At 41.9% G+C, this 22757-nt stretch overlaps 1 protein-coding gene across 1 annotated transcript in view; it reads right to left on the reverse strand.

Annotated features, from left to right (window-relative positions):
- Positions 1–22757, reverse strand: part of pde6d (phosphodiesterase 6D, cGMP-specific, rod, delta) — a 62290-nt gene that overhangs the window by 37504 nt on the left and 2029 nt on the right. The window contains exon 2 of the mRNA XM_067995305.1: positions 5295–5383. Coding sequence (XP_067851406.1) covers positions 5295–5383 — 89 coding nt within the window. The remainder of the gene's footprint in view (positions 1–5294; positions 5384–22757) is intronic.

Here is a 22757-nt window from a genome sequence, read left to right on the forward strand (position 1 = left end):
TTAGGAAGGCGAATGGTATGTTGGCCTTCATTGCAAGAGGATTTGAGTACAAGAGCAGGGATGTCTTACTGCAGTTGTACAGGGCCTTGGTGAGACCACATCTGGAGTATTGTGTGCAGTTTTGGTCTCCTTATCTGAGGAAGGATGTCCTTGCCATGGAGGGAGTGCAATGAAGGTTTACCAGACTGATTCCTGGGATGGCAGGACTGACGTATGAGGAGAGATTGGGTCGACTAGGCCTATATTCACTAGAGTTTAGAAGAATGAGAGGTGATCTCATCGAAACATATAAAATTCTAAAAGGACTAGACAGACTAGATGCAGGGATGATGTTCCCGATGGCTGGGGAGTCCAGAACCAGGGGTCACAGTCTCAGGATACGGGATATGTCATTTAGAACCGAGATGAGGAGAAATTTCTTCACTCAGAGGGTGGTGAACCTGTGGAATTCTCTACCACAGAAGGCAGTGGAGGCCAAATCATTAGATGTATTCAAGAAGGAGTTAGATATATTTATAAACGCTAAAGGGATCAAGGGATATGGGGAAAAAGCGGGAACAGGGTACTGAGTTGGACGATCAGCCATGATCATTTTGAATGGTGGAGCAGGCCCGAAGGGCCGAATGGCCTACTCTTGCTCCTGTTTTCTGTTTCTATGTAGTTCAGCATTCTATTGGCTTTGTTGATTCCTGCTATGCATTGGTTGGACATGTTGAGTGTAGTGTCTACCAAGAATGCTCGGTCTCTAAATTTTTTTTCATAGCTATTTTAAACATCATTCATGGAATACACATGTTGCCCATTTTAACGCCCTATAAACACAGCTCCGCAGCAGATGGAAAAGGGGGAGAGGGAGAACGAGGAGGCCAAGAAACGGTAGGTGGCACTGGGCTTCGATTTAGTTTCTTCTTAGTGGGACGGGGGCACAATGGGCCACCTTTCACAATGGTGCAGCGAGGGAACAATGGGGAGTATCAGCAGAGGACAAGGAGCTAGATGGGAAGGAGGACAGGAAAAAGCAGAGGGAAAGAGAGGAGTGGACAAGGGACAAGAAGGGACTGGGCGGCAGTGGGCCACGGTTAATGTTCTTCTCATTGGCGAGCAGAGAAGGAGGAGAGCAGTTCCACACAGTTGGAACAGGCCCATGTTCATTCTCAATGCAGGGGGAGGGAGGGGAAGAGAGCATTGAGTCTGGGGAGGTTATTCTCTCTGCAAGGGTATTGGGGTGGGGGGTTAAAGAGAGAGGCCAGAATTGTTTCTAGGAAGCTGGGGGGGAAAGAGAAGAGAAGGGTAGAGTTAGTTCTGAGCAGTTGTGTTGCTTCTGATAGTTGGGGCAGGGAGGACAGTCCAAAAGGGTGGGAAAGCAAATTTGTTTCCCGAGGAGGGGTTAGGAGTACAGAGTTGCGTGCTAGTTGCTTCTCAATAGGGAGGGAATTGTTTCTCAATAGGTAGGAGGTCCAAACTGCTCATCAGTAGGTGTAGGGGAAACTGCTTTTCAATGGTGGGAGTGGAATTTCTTCAGAGGGAAGGGGATTCCGATGCTCTTCTCACTGGGGAGAAGAAACTGTGACTCACAACCAGACTATTTCAATACCACATCAGATACTGGGATCTCGTCATTTTTTGGCTTGCTGCTACTAGAATGTGATTGAGAGGGATGGTTAACAGGGGAGGAATCTTTTCAGAGCAGGTGGAAAGGTGTTTGAATAAGGGACAGGTGAATAGGAGCTTTTACCAGTCGCTGAGGAACAAGATGATCCACGCAGTTAAATGTGGATCACCATGGTGTCATTTCAGTGCGGGTCTACTGCTGGAAGCTCCTGGCGCTAATGCTTTCCACTTCTGAGGTAAACATTTTTTGAGTCTATCGCCAAGAGTTCATTTTTTTGCTGGATAGATGAGTTTTAAGTTTCTGAGGTCATTTCAGGAAGAATTCTTCTGAATAGGATAAATGGCGGTTTCAGATGTCCGGAGAGGTAGGGGATGGTACAGGAGCCTGTCATATTAGGGGAAGGCCCAATTTATTAAATGGGCCACCTAATGTGATGTTCACAGTGCCAGCTATAGGTACAATTCGATTAGAATTTTGTGACCACATCCTGTTCTTTTAAAAATGTGTAATTTATGCATTTTTGCCTATAACTCTCAGGTTTTCTTTTGATTGAAAGCATGTTTGATCATTCACAGAATGCACCAGGACTTATTTGTAAGCCATACCTCCCCAATAGCAAACTACGGAACAAGAAAACCTGAAAATTGCTCGATACACCCAAACAACATTTTGTTGCTGTCTTTATATTTTCTGCCATGTTCGTCTCATGTTACCTCTTTGCCTCTCATCAATTTCTTGGCCTTCCTCTGCTTGATTTTATAATGCTTCCTACCCTGTTCCTTCCATGTACATATCAGGTTCTTAAATAATATGCTTTGGATTCAAAATCTTTCCTGGGCATTGTAAACAGGTCCGAAGGCAGTATCAGTATCCCCTCTTTTGCTGGCTTGTACAGAACAACTCTAGCTACTGTTTGAGTTGTCACTGGGACTTCTCACTAGTGACTAGGAATCCTAGGACTGCACAGTCTGGGTATTTTGGGGTTAGGTGCTGGAAGAATGTCTATATTGACTGAGACTTTTGTGACTCTGGTCCATAGCGATGGGACCATAAGAACTCCCATAAAAACTGTCTGTTATGCCCTACATAAGATCTAAAGGAAAGCAATCCACTCTGGAGACAGTTACAGCTACCCAATACAACAGCAACTTAAATTTATATAGCATCTTTAACATAGAAAAACATCCCAAGCCTCTTCACAGAAGCATAATCAGATAAAAATCAACAATGATCCAAAGGAAGAGATATTAGGAGGGGTGACTAAAAGCTTGGGTCAAAGAAGTGGGTTTTAAGAAGGGTCTTAAAGGAGGGCAGGGAGGTAGAGAGACAGAGAGGCGTAGGGAGGGAAATCCAGAGCTTAGGGCCTAGACAGCTGAAGGCACGGCCACCAACGGTGGGGAGCAGGGATTTCGGGATGCACAAGAAACCAGAGTTGGATGAACAGAGTGTTCTAAAGAGGGTTATAGGGCTGGAGAACGTAACAGAGATAGGGAGGGGTGAGGCAATGAAGGAATTTGAACATAAGAATGAGAATTTTAAATTTGAGGTATGGGAGGGGGGGGGGAAATCGGGAGCTGACAAAGGTCAGTGAGCACAGCGATGTTGGGTGAACAGGACTTGGTGCAGGATAGGACATGGACAGCGGAGTTTTGGATGAGCTACAAGTTATGGATGGTGCAGGATGGGAGGCTGAGCGATTCCTGTGTTAAATGTTTGTGTGCATTCAGAAGCTTGGTCTAACAATTTGCACTTGTGCTATTTGTCACTGGGGGGTGGTGGGGGTGAAGAGAAAGAGTCGTCCTGTCCCAAATCGCCTGTAGGTAAGTAGAGATGTTCAAAAACAGACCCTTGGGTCTCCTCTGGTTGTGCGGATCCAGTCTGTAGCATTACAGCTTGCATCACGGTTCTTATTACAGTAAATCAATGATCCTGAATTTATCATGCAGCGAGCTCTGTGCTTCCTGTGCATTTCAACTGGGAAATATCACCACATTCTCCTGTATCCTCATTCTCCTCTCCAAAAGGAACCTGTTGATGTCTCACAGGGAAATGTCCCCAGTGAAGATGGTGCAAACATTGACCATATGTGTGAAAGTAGACATTACTTACCCATCGCTCCAGAGAACGTTTGGGAATATGGTTCGAAGGGTACATGGTGTTGGGACCTCTGAGCATAGGGGCAATATGCTGGAAGGAAGTCCCATGTTACTGGACTAATAGTTATCTCCTTGGAGAGATAGGATGTAATTTGCTCTTGGTTTATATAGAATTCAGCAATAGCTGGTACAGATCATTTTTCAATTTCAGCACCAACTCAGCGCCATTCAAAATCAGTGAACCCCAGCTTTGACTGAAGTTATCAAGTCCTTGGCATCAGTCACTGATGCGGTGTGTTCAGCATGTCCGACTGCACGTGGCTGAATTTCTAAGGCTTACTGTACTTGCCTATTTTTCTCTAAATAATGTGGAAAACAGGGTAGAGGCATTCTTTATGGATTAACTGTGAACCTGAGGCAAATCTGGCAATCTGCAGTATGATGTTTAGGCAACAAGCATTTTAAGCAATCATCATGAGTCAGCGATTTTGGCACACTATTTAAAGCCTTTGGCAGGCTGTCTGAGAAATATGGGCCTGGAATTTTACTCTGCCATGAAGAGATAGAGGGGGTTGGGGGAGGGAGGATTTCCGGATGGGACACCCAGAAGTATGGTTTTTCCAGATGTTCTGCCGATTTTGACATCAGGGCATCTTTAAAATTTTGTCAGCAGGTTTCCCGTGCGACAATAGCCAGTTGGATTGGGGGGGGCAGTCAGCGACTGGTGGAGGGGGGTGCTGGTTGCAGACACCGTTTGGGGGGGTGTCACAGACATCGAGGTTCGGACATGGGTATGTGTCGGATCGCAGCAGGTAAGCTTGATGGGCCTGGAGGAAACACTCCTGCTCTTCCTGGCCCATATGCCTATTCTTACGTGGAGACAATCACAAGTCCGGGAAATCTAGCCCGCAGGAGTTACAAATAAAAAAAAAGCTATTAAAATGGAGGCACACAGCCTCCTTAAGAGATTTTACATCACCAACCCACCTCCTTGAGAGCGGATTAGTCACTCGCCCCCAATCCACCTTCGATAAAAATTGGAAGTGGGCAGGTTGGTGTCGGGTTTTACATTTTTACAATGGGGGTTAAAATTACCCCCATGGCGTTTCACTCCAGTGGCAGCACAACTACAAGTGACTTCAACAAGAGAAAGACAACAAAAGTTAGTCATATGGGGAAGGTTAATGCCAAAGGAATTGCAGTCATAACATCAACTATTTGCATGCTCACCTTTTCTAGAGCCTATGGAGGTTAATAGATGGAAAATGAGAAACAACTTTTGAAAAATGTGATAAGCAGAATGTAAGAGATGGCAATAATAGAAAAACTTGTTTCTATCACAAATATGAGCCTAACTTCAACACCTGGTGGATATAAAGGGAGAGCTTGTTGAATCTGATGTTTACATAATTAATTAAGATTGAAAAGCATACAAGCATTGAAGTCTTAACTTGTTTTAGATATTGGCTCAAGTTGTATAAAATTAAATCCAATGGGAACTCACCATGTTTCTGATTTATATCATGGCCTAGATTTTCCAATTGTAACACCAATTGGCTTGTTTATGAAACATATGATTACAGTACCTTCATGTTCCACTCCTGGTAATGAGAGATCTTCTGTGCCCTGCCACAAAACTTTTCCTGTCTCTGCATCGCGCAGATTCATCCAGTTACTGAAGAATGGATTTGTTAAGTAAATAACAATTGGGCATATCAAGCATATGATTTTTCTTGTGAAAAAAATCATTAGCACTGGTCTTAGTGCAAACTGCTTATGCTTCAGTAGTAGCATTTTCCAGGGTGTTTCAAATAGTTACTTTTAACATAAAAGTTTGAGATCCCAAAAAGGCACTTCCAAACATAAACCATTATTTGTGCACAAGTCACTATTTCACCAACGCAAGTATATATTTGTACTCCCAGGTTTACCAATTAAAGTAATAACTCTAAAGTAATTATCTTCATTTATAAACAATATGATACAAGTTTTACTCTAATTTCTTTGCACAAAAAAGTTTGGATGTTAATACATCTCAAATAGAACGTGACCAAAGTTTCTAGTGAAACAAAATGTCACATACTGAGAATTTCAGTAGTTATAATTGGTTCGAATGAAAAGAAAAAGAACATGTTCACTTCACATACAGTGAACTACTTTCAAGTGCAGTAACTGCTGTTATGCAGGAAAACAACAGCCAAATTGCACGTAGCACGATCCTATGGATGGTCATGAGATGAATAATTAGATGTTCTGTTTTTGGTGGTGTTGGCTGAGGGAGGTGAAGTTGCATTCTAACTTTTCAGGTCCAGACTATTTCACTGTTTTTTGAATCACTTTTGGTTCTGTTAAAGTTCACCAACTGTAATATTTCTTTGGAAAAGTCATATTTTTAACATGGCTCAGCAACATTAAAAAAACTAAAAAAAACAAAACAAATTAGGTGCAGTCTCAAAACATAATCAAAAAGGTCACATTTATGTGCTCTTGGAAGGGAGAATCGTGAAGGTGTTATCCCTGTTATGATGTCACTATCAAAACCAACTTAAAAGGTCCTATGTCCCCATTGGTAACAGCACAAGATAGAGACAGGGAAAAACACTTTTCAAGTGAAATGTGCTCAAGTATCTTTGGATTTCTTTTACCTTGAATAACAGACATTGCTCCTATTAATAGACTTTCTTTATCTGTTCAGTACTGTCTAGGATTCTGATGAGAAGATAATGAGGAAATTGCACAGAAAATTTCATAGATACAGCACAGGAGACCATTCAGCCCATCCTGCCTGTGCCAGCTCTCTGGTGTATCAATCCCATTAGTCCCACTCCCCTGCTCTTTCTCCGTAGCCCTGTAAAAAAATTTCCTTCAAGTATTTATCCAACTCCCTTTTGAAAGTTACTATTGAATCTGCTTCCACCACCCTTTCAGACAGTGCATTCCATATCATAACAACTCGCTGCATAAAAAAAAAGTTTCATATCACCTCTGGTTCTTTTGCCAATTACCTTAAATCTGTGTCCTCTGGTTACTGACCCTTCTGCCACTGGAAACAGTTTCTCCTTATTTACTCTATCAAAACCCTTCATGATTGTGAACACCTCTATCAAATCTCCTCTTAACTTTCTCTCCTCTAAGGAGAGCAACCCCAGTTTCTCCTTATAAAACTGAAGTCCCTCATTCCTGCTACCATTCTAGTAAACCTCTTCTGCACCCTTTCTAAGGCCTTGATATCCTTCCTAAAGTGCGATGCCCAGAATTGAACACAATACTCCAGCTGAGGCATAACCAAGTTTTATAAATCTTTAGCATAACTTCCTTGCTTTTGTACGAAAATAGGATTTGCCTAAAATAGAATGAAATAGAGAATATTGAATTTTAATCTATTAACTACTACATTTATTTTCAGGATTGAAGAGGAAACAATAACTCACAAGTAGTGAAGATAGAAATATTCTAAGTAGGGAGCTCCTAATGACATAAAAAATATTTTAAAATAGAAAAAAAAGCTGCAAATGCTAAAAAAATCTGACATAAAAACAGAAAATGCTGGAAATATACAGATCATCACCCAGCATCTGTAAAGAACAAGGCCGATTATGACATTTCAGGCGTGTATCCTTCATCAGAACTAAAAGAACACTGAACATCTTTCAGTCTTTAGTTCTGATGAAGGGTACACACCCAAAACTTCATAAGCTGCCTTCTCTCCTCCATCCTGGTCTAATTAACCTTGCTTCACCTGAAGACTGCAGTCTGGACTCCTCATAAACAAAGGCACAGAAGATCAATTAGCAGCTTTAAATTAATAAAATGTCTGAATATGTTTCACATAGGTGAAAATAGGGATGAATGAGGCTGAAGAGGTATGGAGGAGCAAGGCCACTGAAGATAAAGGAGACAAGGATTTTGAGACTACTTACAATAACTTCCTTCTCCACCCAAATGCAATAAGTTTTTTTTAATATAAAATGTAGATTAAATTGAAATCACCATCCATGAAAATGTTAAATGCTTCAAAGTTATTTATACTGAAAATATTCTAGAATATATACACACATCAACTCAAGATTAGCTACCAGCAATCTCCAGTTTTAAACTGCAACTGTATGCAACAAAAGAAGCGTAGCACAAGCACTTTTTTGATTTCACAAAACATTAGTTTCCGACATTCCCTGGTACTCACTGTCTCCAGCAGCTGCTGGCAGTTCAGTGCACCATCTGGACATATAGTACCAGCAGATCCAGACAGAAAGTTTCCATTATCACATAAGCTCAAATGAAGGTAACTGACTGTACCCCATTTGACTAATTACCTGATTTAAACATAAAACAGAACTCTTAATTAACCACTTCCTATCTTTTTATCATTTACTAATTCTGATCAGGTAACATATATTGAACAAGTCACTGATCATTTCTTTATACGTCTGTTAAAATATTGGAATACTTGAACAAGTCTATTTGCAGAGAACCGAAAAGGTGTGTATTTCAGTTTCCAAAAAAACTCAATTAAACAAAATTATTAAATACTTGAAGATCATAGCAGTATCCTGGTAGGTACAGCACTAGAGGCCATTTGGCTCATCATGCCTTTGCTGGCTCTTTGAAAGAGCTATCCAATTTGTTCCATTGCCCTGCTCTTTCCCCGTAACCCTGCAAATTTTTTCCCTTCAAGTATTTGTCTAATTCCTTTTTGAAAGTTACTATTGAATCAGCTTCCACAACTCTTTCAGGCAGTCCATTTCAGATCATTGCAATTCGCTGCGTAAAAAAATGTTTCCTCACATCGCCTCTGGCTCTTTTGCCGATCACCTTAACTCTATGTCCTCTGGTTACCACCCTTTTGCCACTGGGAACACTTTCTCCTTATTTACTCTGTCAAAACAGTTCATGATTTTGAACACCTCAATCAAATCTCCCCTTAACCTTTTCTGTTTTAAGGAGAACAACCTCAGCTTCTCCAGTCTCTCCACATAATTGAAGTCCTTCATCCCTGGTACCATTCTAGTACATGTAGGTTTCAACTGGATCATCAAAATTAAGGGCCCTTTGCTAGTAATATTATGATATATTCCCCTCAAGGTTCCTCCCGCCCATGCCCTGAACCCACATCCTTTCCAAGTTTGATGTGGAGATGCCGGTGATGGACTGGGGTGGACAAATGTAAGGAATCTTACAACACCAGGTTATAGTCCAACAAATTTATTTTAAAATCACAAGCTTTCGGAGATTATCCCCATCGTCAGGTGAATGAGTGAAAGGTTCTCAAATCGCATATCTTATATTAGGCTGGGACACCATCACACCAATCAAAAGGTGTCGTTGGTGTTCAGACAGATTAGCCACGGAGAACAGTACATCCCAGTACACTGAATATACATTGTGTCAAATTACACAGACAGAGAGAAAGAGACCCAAATGGCAGAGAGCGAGAGAGAGAATATTAAAAACAGATAACTTCTTTTTCCCCTTGCTGGTGGGGTTACGTGTAGCGTGAATGAACCCAAGATCCCATGAGGACGGCCTCAACCGGGATCTTGGGTTCATGTCATGCTACACGTAACCCCACCAGCAAGGGGAAAAAAAAGTTATCTGTTTTTAATATTCTCTCTCTCTCTCTCTGCCATTTGGGTCACTTTCTCTCTGTCTGTGTAATTTGACACAATGTATATTCAGTGTACTGAGACGTACTGTTCTCCGTGGCTAATCTGTCTGAACACCAACGACACCTTTTGATTGGTGTGATGGTGTCCCAACCTAATATAAGATATGCGATTTGAGAACCTTTCGCTCATTCACCTGACGAAGGGGATAATCTCCGAAAGCTTGTGATTTTAAAATAAATTTGTTGGACTATAACCTGGTGTTGTAAGATTCCTTACATCTTTCCAAGTTTCTCTCCAATCTCCCCTCTCTGAGCTCATCTTGCCCATGTGACCCACCTCCTGCTCTCTTGACCCTATTCCCTCTAAACTGCTGACCACACAACTTCTCTTCCTGGCTCCCATGCTAGCTGACATTGTAAATGGTTCCCTCTCCTCAGGTACTATTCCCTTCCCTTTCAAAACTGCCGTATTCACTCTTCACAAAACACCTACCCTTGACCTCTCGATCCTTGCAAACTACCACTTCATCTCTAACCTCCCTTTCCTCTCCAAAGTCCTCAAACGTGCTGTGGTCTCCCAAATCTGTGCCCATCTTTCCCGCAACTTCATGCTTAAACCTCTACAATCAGGTTTGCGTCCCTGCCACAGCACTAAATCAGCCCCAAAGTCACAAACGACATTCTCTGTGACTGTGACTAAGATGCATTTTGCCTCCTTATTCTTCTTGACCTCTATGCAGCCTTCTGCATGGTTCATCACACCACCCTCCTCCAATGCCTCGCTTCTGTTGTTCAGTTGAGTGGGACTGCCCTAGCTTGGTTCCACTTTTATCTATCCAATTGTGGCAGAGAATTGTTACAATTGAAATCGTTACAATTTCAAAATTTGTAGACGACATCAAATTGGGAGGTATAGTTAATACTGGAAGAGGACGGCGACAAAATACAGGAAGACATTAATAAACTTGCAGAATTGGCAAATGAATTTCAACATAGCATGCTTGGTTTCATTGGTCGGAACATTGAATACAGGAGTTGGGATGTCTTGTTGAAGTTGTACAAGACATTAGTACGGCCACACTTGGAATACTGTGTACAGTTCTGGTCACCCTATTATAGAAAGGATATTATTAAACTAGAAAGAGTGCAGAAAAGATTTACTAGGATGCTACCGGGACTTGATGGTTTGACTTATAGGGAGAGGTTGGATAGACTGAGACTTTTTTCCCTGGAGAGTAGGAGGTTTAGGGGTGATCTTATAGAAGTCTATAAAATAATGAGGGGCATAGATAAGGTAGATAGTCAAAATCTTTTTCCAAAGGTAGGGGAGTCTATAACAAGGGGGCATAGATTTAAGGTGAGAGGGGAGAAATACAAAAGGGTCCAGAGGGGCAATTTTTTCACTCAAAGGGTATTTACGGTTGAGAAAGGCATGGATGTTAGGGAACTTGGGGAAATAAATAGTGATGTCTTGAGGAGTGTACATATTACAGAGAGGGAGGTGCTGGAAGTCTTAACGCGCATCAAGGTAGATAAATCTCCGGGACCTGATGAAATGTATCCCAGGACGTTATGGGAGGTTAGGGAGGAAATTGCGGGTCCCCTAGCAGAGATATTTGAATCATCGACAGCTACAGGTGAGGTGCCTGAATATTGGAGGGTAGCAAATGTTGTGCCTTTGTTTAAGAAGGGCGGCAGGGAAAAGCCTGGGGACTACAGACCATTGTGCCTGACATCTGTAGTGGGTAAGTTGTTAGAGGGTATTCTGAGGGACAGGATCTACAGGCATTTGGAGAGGCAGGGACTGATTAGGAACAGTCAGCATGGTTTTGTGAGAGGAAAATCATGTCTCACGAATTTGATTAAGTTTTTTGAAGGGGTAACCAAGAAGATAGATGAGGGCTGTGCAGTAGACGTGGTCTACATGGACTTTAGCAAAGCCTTTGACAAGGTACCGCATGGTAGGTTGTTACATAAGGTTAAATCTCACGGGATCCAAGGTGAGGTAGCCAATTGGATACAAAATTGGCTTGATGACAGAAGACAGAGGGTGGTTGTAGAGGGTTGTTTTTCAAATTGGAGGCCTGTGACCAGCGGTGTGCCTCAGGGGTCGGTGCTGGGTCCGCTGTTATTTGTTATTTATATTAATGATTTGGATGAGAATTTAGGAGGCATGGTTAGTAAGTTTGCAGATGACACCAAAATTGGTGGCATTGTGGACAGTGAAGAAGGTTATCTGGGATTGCAACGGGATCTTGATAAATTGGGCCAGTGGGCCGATGAATGGCAGATGGAGTTTAATTTAGATAAATGTGAGGTGATGCATTTTGGTAGATCGAATCGGGCCAGGACCTACTCCGTTAATGGTAGGGCATTGGGGAGAGTTATAGAACAAAGAGATCTAGGAGTACAGGTTCATAGCTCCTTGAAAGTGGAGTCACAGGTGGATAGGGTGGTGAAGAAGGCATTCGGCATGCTTGGTTTCATTGGTCAGAACATTGAATACAGGAGTTGGGATGTCTTGTTGAAGTTGCACAAGACATTAGTAAGGCCACACTTGGAATACTGTGTACAGTTGTGGTCACCCTATTATAGAAAGGATATTATTAAACTAGAAAGAGTGCAGAAAAGATTTACTAGGATGCTACCGGGACTTGATGGTTTGACTTATAGGGAGAGGTTAGATAGACTGGGACTTTTTTCCCTGGAGAGTAGGAGGTTTAGGGGTGATCTTATAGAAGTCTATAAAATAATGAGGGGCATAGATAAGGTAGATAGTCAAAATCTTTTCCCAAAGGTAGGGGAGTCTATAACGAGGGGACATAGATTTAAGGTGAGAGGGGAGAGATACAAAAGGGTCCAGAGGGGCAATTTTTTCACTCAAAGGGTGGTGAGTGTCTGGAATGAGCTGCCAGAGGCAGTAGTAGAGGCGGGTACAATTTTGTCTTTTAAAAAGCATTTGGACAATTACATGGGTAAGATGGGTATAGAGGGATATGGGCCAAGTGCAGGCAATTGGGACTAGCTTAGTGGTATAAACTGGGCGACATGGACATGTTGGACCGAAGGGCCTATTTCCATGTTGTAAACTTCTATGATTCTATGATAAGTGTTAGGTGGTACATTTTGGTAGGAATAATAAGGAGGCTACATACTCCTTGGAAAATAAGAGTCTAAATGGGGTAAGAGGAGCAGAGGGATCAGAGGGTACAGATACACAAATCACTAAAAGTAGCAACGCAGGTTAATAAGGCCATTAACAAAATCAAACAAAGCATTGGGGTTCAGTTCTCGAGGGATAGAATTAAAAAGCAAGGAAGTTATGTTAAACTTGTATAGAACCTTGGTTAGACCACACGGAGTACTATGAACAGTTCTGGTCTCCATATTATAAAGAGGATATAGAGGCACTCGAGAAGGTGTAAAAAAGATTTACTCGGATGATACCAGAACTGTGAGGTTATACCCATCATAAAAAATTAAACAGGTTGGGGCTCTTTTCTCTAGTAAAGAGAAGGATGAGGGGTGACCTGATAGAGGTCTTTAAGATTATTAAAGGGTTTGATAGGGTAGACATAGAGATGTTGCCACTTACGGGGGAGACTAGAACTAGAGGCCATAAATATACAATAGTCACTAATAAATCCAATAGGAAATTCAGGAGAAACTTCTTTACCCAGAGAGTGGTTAGAATGTGGAACTCGCTACCACAAGGAGTAGTTGAGGCAACTAGCATAGATGCATTTAAGTGGAAGCTAGATAAACACGTGGGAGAAAGGAATAGAAGGATATGTTGATAGGGTTAAATGAAGGAAGGTGGGAGGAGGTTCGTGCGGAGCATAAACACCGGCATAGGCCTGTTGGGCCGAATGGCCTGTTTCTGTGCTTTACATTCTATTTAAGAGAATCTCCAGCAATGGCTTCACTTCTCACTCCCATACCATTACCTCTGGAGTTTCCCAAGGATATATCCTTGGCTTGCTTTTATTTCTGAACTATATGCTGCCTCTCAGCAATATCACCCGAACATATGACATCAGGTTCCACATGTACGCTGACAGCATCCAGCTCTACCTCTCCACCACCTCTCTTGACTCGTGCGCTGTCTTTATGTTGTCATCATGCTGGTCATCCAGATTTAGGTGAGTCACAATTTCCTTCAGTTAAACATTGGGAAGGCTGAAGCCATTGTCTTTGCCCCTCCCTCGCCACCAATTCCATCACCCCTTCCCAGCCAGAACCAACCACAGCATCCTATTTGACCCTGAGCTTGCCTACTGACCCCATAGCCATTACATCGCCTACTTTCACCTCAGTAACAGTGCCCGTCTCCACTCCACCCCACCTCAGCCCATCCACTGTTTCTGTCATTCGTGCTTTTGTCACCTCCAGAATTAATTATTCCAATGTTCTCCTGGCCACACTCCCATCGTCAATCCTGCATAAACTTAAGCTCATCCAAAACTCTGCTGCCAGTATCCTAAGTTGCACCAAGTCCTGCTCACCCATCACCCCTGTGCTCGCTGACCTACATTGGCTCCTGTTCCACCGATGCCTTCATTTTAAAATTTTCATCCTGAAGTTCAAATTCCTTCATGACCTCGCACCATCCCATCTCTTTCTTCCTCTAACCCTCCGAGAATCCTGCACTCCTCCGACTCTGGCCTCTTACACATTCCCCACTCCCTTTGCCCCACCAATGCATTTCAAATGACGCTTTTTAATTCATTCAAATTTCACATTCAACAAATCGCAACTCGGTAACTAAGAAATGCAAATAAAATCAATTAATAAAAGTACAGTAGAACCTAAGTCAAGCAAATTGTTCAAACTTTTTGCATCTACTATTTTTTCCTTTAGCCAACCAGCTACACTCAGGAAAGAAATGCAATTTATAACACAATTAATGCAAGAACATTTGCAAAAGAAAAAAATTAATACCCATAAAATCACCCATCTGCTGTCAGAAATCATCTGTTAAATTTTCCCCTGGAACTTAACCTCTGTCAGGCATCTGGAGTTCAAGTATCATTCCAACAGAGGTGTCTACGCTCTTGATGAAACCACTTTCCAGCTCCAAGCAACACATGGGAAGTCCACTATAATTTTAAGAACACGCCTGTGCTCACCCAGCTGACTCCTGCCCTGCTGCTATTCTACCATACTGTCCACTCAGAGTCTTTGCCGATGTGGTCTTGCTTCCAGCCCCAACCTGTTCCTGCCTTCTCAATCTCCTTTTGAGCATAAAGTTGGGTGTTAGCACTCAATGCTTTATACTTTATTTGTCCCTCCCAGTAATCAGAGACCCTGAGACCTGCCTTCCGGTCCTCTCAGACCCCAACAGCCACTTGCCTACTGCTCTCAGATTGCCCCCAGTGGTGTCAGATCCTATCAACATCACAGTGCTGCCCCAAAGCTCCTTCCAATTCTCACAAAACTTGGGATCTTTATCCCACACAGTGCTACCTTAACTTGGGCGTCCCTCATCACTGACGAGAGATCCCGGAAACCTTCAGTACTCGTGGATTCCAATCCAATTCTCCCATCCCCTGGGATACCCCTCTCCAACATTCTTAGCTCCTGGCCTTCCTTAGCAATATTAAACCATGCCCTCTTAAGTGCCAACAGATCCCAGGACCCCTGCTCCAGTTCTGATACATTCTAGCACTCCCTCAATGCTCCACATCCTGGCACCCTTCCCAGTGCTAGCGAACACCGTGACCCTTCACTCCCCTGCTGATCCTGGTATCTCTCCCCAGTGCTCTCAGAATCTATTTAGACCATTTCACAGGCAGAACCTGGGAAAAGGCCTTGTCTAGTCAGCAGACTTCCCGTAAACAATATTACAGATATGCATGGATGTGTGTATGTGTATTTAATATATATTGGCTCAGTTGGTAGCATCTCATCCGAGTAAGAAACTTCACTTCAGGATTTGAGCACAATCTAGGCTGATATTTCAGTGAAGTACTTAGGGAGTGCTGCACTGCCAGAAATGCCTTTTTTCAGATTGGATGTTAAACCAAGGCCCTGTCTGAGCATTAAAGTGGATGTAAAAGATCCAGGGCAATATTTGTAGAACAGAGGGTTCTTCTGGTGTCCTAGCCAAGGTTCCTTCCTCAACCAACACCACCAAGAACAGATCAAGTGGTCATTCATTTAATTTCATTTGATGTTTGTGGGACCTTGCTGTGCACAAAAATTGACTGTTGTGTTTGTCTACTTAACAGTGACTACATTCTAAAAATAAGCAATTGGCTGTAAAGCATTTTGGGATGTCCTGACATAAAGGCAGTATATAAATGCAAGTTCTTTCTATCCCACATTAAAATCACAATCTTCTACCCTAAACTTTGGCTAAACAGCGACAAAATTTTTATTTTTACATTTCTTTCATGCCTACAACAACAGCTTGCATTTATATCGCGCCTTTAACATAGTAAAACGTCCCAAGGCACTTCACAGGTGCGTTATCAAACAAAATTTGACACCAAGCCACATAAGAAGGTATTAGGACAGGTGACCAAAAGCACGGTCAAAGAGGTAGGTTTTAAGGTGCGTCTTAAAAAGGAAAGGTAGAGAGGCACAGAGTTCAGGGAGGGAATTCCAGAGCTTAGGGCCTAGGCAGCTGAAGGCTGGTGGAGTGATTAAAATCGGGGATACACAAGAGGCCAGAATTGGAGGAGCGCAGAGATCTCGGAGGGGTTGTAGGGCTGAGGAGGTTACAGAAATAGGGAGGGGTGAGGCCTTGAAGGGATTTGAAAACAAGGACGAGAATTTTAAAAATCGAGGCGTTCCCAGACCAGGAGCCAATGTAGGTCAGCAAGCACAGGGGTGATGGGAGAAGGGGACTTAGTGCGAGTTAGGATACAGACAGCAGGGTTTTGGATGAGCTCAAGTTTATGGAGGGTGGAAGATGGGAGGCTAGCCAGGAGAGCATTGGAATAGTCCAGTTTACCATCTACTAAATCCTACGAGGAAACCTGGAGTCCATTATTTGAGTGTTATGCCCACATATTGCAAACCACTGTCAATATCTTCCAGTGTTAGAATATCAAACCAACCACTTAAGCATATGTAGCCCATTTTGTATCAAGATCTATACTCATGATATAAAGCATCATGTACATCTGAAATTCAAATAAAAATTTCGAAGGAAGTGCAATTAGCTGCTTAATTGCTTCTTGACTGCATTTTTCCAACCACTTCAACAAAACTAAGTGGAAATACATCCAGTCAGAAGCAATAAGCCTTTTATTGGTGGTTTCCATTGCAGTAGTGCTGGTAGGAAATGTAATTACCAATGTGGAGTTATTTAAAGTTATTTTTATTTCATTACTCTTGCAACAAAACTTACAATAGCACCAATATACAATGTGAAGTTAGGAAACACTTCTACATGCAAAGGGTGGTAGAACTTTGGATCTCTCTTCTGCAAATGGCAGTTGATGCTAGCTGAATTGTTAATTTTAAAGCTGAGATTGATAGATTTATGTTAATCAAAGGTATTAAGGGATATGGGGCTACGGTGGGTGTATGGAGTTAGGTCACAGATCAGATGCTGAGAGGGCATAGTCTCAGAATAAGGGGTCGCCCATTCAAGATGGAAATGAGGAGGAATTTCTTCTCCCAGAGGATCGTGAATCTTTGGAATTCTTTACCCCAAAAGGCTGTGGAGACTGAGTCACTGAATACATTCAAGGCTGAGTTAGACAAATTTTTGATCAGCAAGAGAGTCAAAGGATATGGGGAAAGGACGGGAAAGTGGAGTTGAGGTAAAAATCAGATCAGCCATGATCTCATTAAATGGCAGAACAGGCTCGAGGGTCCGAATGGCCTACTCCTGCTCCTGTGTCTTATGGTCTTATAGATCAGCCATGATCTCAATGAAATAGGCTCGAGGAGCTAAATGGCCTACTCCTGTTCCTATGATAACAGATTAGCTATCAACAAATCGGAACAATTTTTGGAAATGTTCAAATTCTCACCAATATCAGATTTAGACACCACTGCCCAAAGATAATTACTGAGAGTTTTTTTTTAGTAAAACTCTCTCGGCCAGAAAATATCTGTTCAGTTTTAGATTTGGTGGAACCTACTGGAAGATCTTCTCAGAGATACTGTAGCTTTAATTCAGATTGCAACACATGCTATCCTAGTATAAACCACACTGAAACCTCATGGTGCACGTTTATAGCTATGCCAACAGCAACATCCTGCTCCAGGAAACCAAATAACCTAACTCTTCCCTCATTTCCCTCTAGCCACCCAAAGTTCTGCTGTTTAACTGGGTATAAGTTGGGGGTTGGAGGTGGGGTAAACAAACCATTAGCTAACAGTTCAGTAAACACCAGTTTACTGGAAAAACAAAAGCCAAATTTAAAGTTTTGCTGCAGTTTACTCTTGTTTCAGAATGGTCTGTGATTAGTCTAAATTTAGAAGTTTGAAAAGTTGCAGTCTATAGGCACACCAACAACAGGAAGTACAGATGCCTTTTTTTCACTGCTGTATTAATGTAATTTGAAAGTTAAACAATATATTAAATCATGTAAGACAATAGAGCAACCAAACAAGCCCAAACCTTTCACATTTGGCTTCACACAGGAAGTAGTACAGACTCCATCCACTATTTCATAATTGACTTTCGAATGCCAGTATCACAGAAGAGTCTGCCTACAGAAACAGAAAGAAGCCTCCCCATATACTTTCTATCTGATAATATAGCTTGTTTTCAGTGGATTAACTAAATCGCTCAGTTTGACACAAAGGCTTTAACGGCAAAAAACAAAATTTCTTTTGAAATATATCTGTGTACAAGAGACGATAGAATGACAAAGTACCAGGGGAGACCAAGCTTTTGTCTTCATGGGCTGCAAATAAGAAATTAAGCACCAATAGAATAGTGTTACCTCGGCTTCGAAGGCTGAATTGCCAGAGCCCAAGCCCATGGGTTGCAGGTTGGGCAACCCCGCTGTATGCCAACTTCTACCAATGCTTATATGTCAGTTTGGTTCAGTGCTAGCACTCTCACCTCAGAGTCAAAAGGTCACAGATTCAGCCCTGGATATAACCTAGGCTGACACTTCCATGCAGTACTATCAAAGATGCTGCCTTTCAGATGATATATTAACTCAAGGTCCCATCTGCCCGTTCTGGTGGATGTAAAAGATTCCACAACACTATTCTAAGAGCAGTGCATTTTTCCTCTGTATTCTAGCCAACATTTATCCCAAACTAGGTTCCACATTTTTCTACATAACAGTGACTAGATTAAAAGCAATTCGATGGTTGTGAAGTGCTTTGGAGCATCTTGTGGATGTGAAAGGTGCCATATAAATGCAATTGAGGGAGGAGAGCAATCAGAGCTACGTCTGACTATGTCTTCCATGCATGTGCACTTTCTAGCTGGGGTCACTGGATAGCTACCTGGGGGAACTCTGACAAATTTTACCCTCCACAATTTACAAATGCTAAAATCAATTATAGTGCCCCACCCAACAATGGCTAACTCAAAAATCAATAGATCAAACATGGGACATTATTTTCCTGTATGGCTGAGTGCCATGCTGTGAAGTACATTTATCCCTTAAGCCATCTATGCAGTTACTATTCCATTTTTGATTAATTTACCTTGTGCCCAAGTATCAGTAGATAGCTTTCAATTTCATGGCTTTTCTTTATACCTCCTACGTTCCCATATAATGTGCAATCATTTACAAATAATTGTGACCAGCAAAAATTTCAGAAGTGATTCCTGGGGTTCTATACTGGCACAGCTGATCAAATAAAACTACTACAATGATCACCACCCTTTGTTTCCATTATTTACATATAATTTATAGACAATGTATTGTTTCTACCTGAATCCCAAGACCTTCCATTTCAGTCACAAGTTTCTTGTGAGACTTATCAAACACCTCCTGAAAGTCTCCAAACCAAACTCATGAGAAATCTACACATGTACGAAGTACACACCCTCTCCCCACAAGAGAGGCAACCCACTTACACAAATCCAGAGAATTTAGGGGCAGGTTGTCAAAGCCCCACTTCTGCACACCCCCCTAGTGTGTACAGATATACTGCTAATGTTTAAACAGCAAAAACTGTACAGCTTACCAGTACAGCGTACTTCCTCATTTGTCCAGCCAGTTCCATCCTACCAGTTCGATGTTTGGTTTGCAGGGTGATCTGGTTCCATTAGTGAGCCATGCGACCTGGTCAATCATCAACAGCAGCAATCTGGAGCACTGTAAAATTAACTGGTTCAAATATCAGTTAACTGAGCGTACTGCAAATGACTGACCTGGTCCAGAAATCCAAAGCCAGACGTGCCATCTTCAAACTACCTCAACCCAGAGTCCCTACTTACAAAGCACTTCACACAGTGACTGTTATGTAGGCAGCAGCCATTCTGCACCAGCAATTTCCCACAAACAGCAATGAAATGACTAATTTTTTTTGGTGGCAGTGGTTGAGAGGGGAACGTTGCCCAAGGCCCCTGGAAGAACTAATTTCCTGCTTTGTTCTGAATAGTGAAAGAGGATCTTTAATTTCACTTAAACCATCTGAATAGGCAGATGCAACTTTGGTTTATTATCTCAAAGAACAGCATTCCCTCAGTAATGCACTGAAGCATCAACCTAGATTACGTGCTCAGGTCCTAGAGTCAGATCTCTCTCCCTGCTGGCTAACGTCTCCTGTGAACCTCACAAGGGATCCATAGGAAACAACAGGGCTACAAAATCAAATGACCCAACAGCCACTTCAGAACCACAGGACCCTAGGAAACCATTAACATCTGGAAATGCAACTTTCCCAGCATGGTTTGGTGTGGTGTTACAGAAGCAGCTTTAAAGCCAAACTAAAGTTATAGCCCCCTATGTTTTCAATGATGCTGCTCTCGAATGTTCACCATTGATGATGTCACTAGACTTGTCTAGGAGAGAGGGAGACCTGATAAAACCTCAATTTTATTTAAAAAGTCAATCAAAATTTGCCTGAGTCCATATTTTCTTCTATAAAATTGGGAGTAGTTCCCATAAGAACATAAGAAATAGGAGCAGGAGCAGGCCACATGGCCCCTCAAGCCTGCTCTGCCATTCAATCAGATCATGGAAGATCTTCGACCTCAACTCCACTTTCCTGCCCGATCCCCATATCCCTCGATTCCCCTAGAGTCCAGAAATCTGTCTATCTCAGCCTTAAATATATTCAACAACTCAGCATGCACAGCCTTCTGGGGTAGAGAATTCCAAAGATTCACAGCCTTCCAAGTGAAGAAATTCCACCTCATCTCAGTCTTAAATGGCAGATCCCTTATCCTGAGACTATGCCCCCCAGTTCTAGACTCTCCAGCCATGGGAAACAACTTCAGTATCTACCCTGTCAAACCCCCTCATAATCTTATATGTTTCAATTAGATCACCCCATATTCTTCTAAACTCGAGAGCATAGGCCCATTCTACTCAACCTCGCCTCATAGGACAACCTTCTCATCCCAGGAATTAATCTAGTGAACCTTTGCTGCACCGCCTCTAAGGCAAGCATATCCTTCCTTAGATAAGGAGACCAAAACTATACACAGTACTCCAGGTGAGGTCTCACCAAAGCCCTGTACAATTGTAGTAAGACTTCCTTACTTTTGTACACCAACCCCTTTGCAATAAAGGCCAACATTCCATTTGCCTTCCTAATTGCTTGCTGTACCTGCATGCTAACTTTTTGTGTTTCTTGTACAAGGACACCCAAGTCTCTCTGAACACCAACATTTAATAGTTTCTCACCATTTAAAAAATATTCTGTTTTTCTATTCTTCCTACCAAAGTGAACAACCTCACATTTCCCCACATTATACTCCATCTGCCACCTTCTTGCCCGCTCACTTATCCTGTCGATATCCCTTTGCAGACTCTGTGTCCTCCTCACAGCTTACTTTCCTACCTAGCTTTGTATCGTCAGCAAACTTGGATGTTACACTCAGTCCCTTCATCTAAGTCATTAATATAGATTGTAAATAGCTGAGGCCCAAGCACTGATCTTTGCGGCACCCCACTAATTACAGCCTGCCAGCCTGAAAATGACCTGTTTATCCCTACTCTCCGATTTCTGTCTGTTAACCAATCCTCCATCGATGCTAATATGTTACCCTCAATCCCTTGAGCCCTTATCTTGTGTAACAACCTTTTATCTGGCTCCTTATCGAACGCTCTTTGAAAATCCAAATATACAACATCCACTGGTTCCCTTTATCTACCCTGCTAGTTACATCCTCAAAAAACACTAATAGATTCATCAAACACAATTTCCCTTTCATAAAACCATGTTGACTCTGCCGAATCATATTATGATTTTCTAAGTGCCCCGTTACCACTTCTTTAATAATGGATTCCAGCATTTTCCCGATGACTGATGTCAGGCTAAATGGCCTGTAGATCTGTGTTTTCTCTCTCCCCCTCCTTTCTTGAATAGCGGGGTCACATTTGCTATCTTCCAATCCGCTGGGACCGTTCTAGAATCTAGGGAATTTTGGAAGATCACAACCAATACATCCACTGTCTCTGCAGCCACCTCTTATAGAACCCTAGGATGTAGGCCATCAGCTTTTAGTCCCATTAGTTTCTCAAGTACTTTTTCTCTACTGATATTAATTACTTTAAGTGCCTCACTCTCATTAGACCCTTGGTTCCGGCTAGACTTTCCTTCCCCTTTAAGAATTCTTGGAAGCATTCCATTTGGTTTGGTTGCCTTATAAATATTCAAATGCTCCAATCTTAAAACATATCACTACAAATCTCTTATTTTTCCCATGTACCCTAATGCATTGCCTACTACTTCAAATACCAGAAATGACATGACTGTTTTCAATAATAAGAAAATATTGAAAATTTACCCTGCAATGCTTTTTTTTAAAAAAAATTTCAGATCAACATACCCCCCTCCCCCAAAACAAATTGTATTCTCCTTAGGATCTCAATTTATTTTTCCTAATTTAAGCTTTTTATCCTTAACTTTTAAGCAATCTCTAAATTTGAATTTCCAATTACTAATTACTCTTCTTATTCATTTTTTAATAGTCTTCTTTTCATCATAGTGTCCGACCATAATTAGCTCTTTCTTCTATTTTTAACCATGAGTAAGAATAAAAAAACAATCACTATGTAAGGAAATACTTCCTCAAGGGTAGGCCTCGCCATGTGCTGCTGAGCACCTAGTGATATAAATTACAGGACTTCCCAACTCTCCAATACATTTCCCTACCACCACTTCCCACAGCACGCTCCCAGATATAACTAATTTAAAAAGCATAAACTATAGCTAAGCTGCCAAACAGTATGACACAGGGCAAATTTACTAATCAGCTTACGTACACTTCATTGCCGAGTTTAGATTAACGCATTGGGTCTGAGCATAAATATTAGATAGCCTTCTGCTCCAATTAGAAAGT

This window comes from Heptranchias perlo, chromosome 13, assembly GCF_035084215.1.
Source record: "Heptranchias perlo isolate sHepPer1 chromosome 13, sHepPer1.hap1, whole genome shotgun sequence".
Classification (NCBI taxonomy): Eukaryota; Metazoa; Chordata; class Chondrichthyes; order Hexanchiformes; family Hexanchidae; genus Heptranchias; species Heptranchias perlo.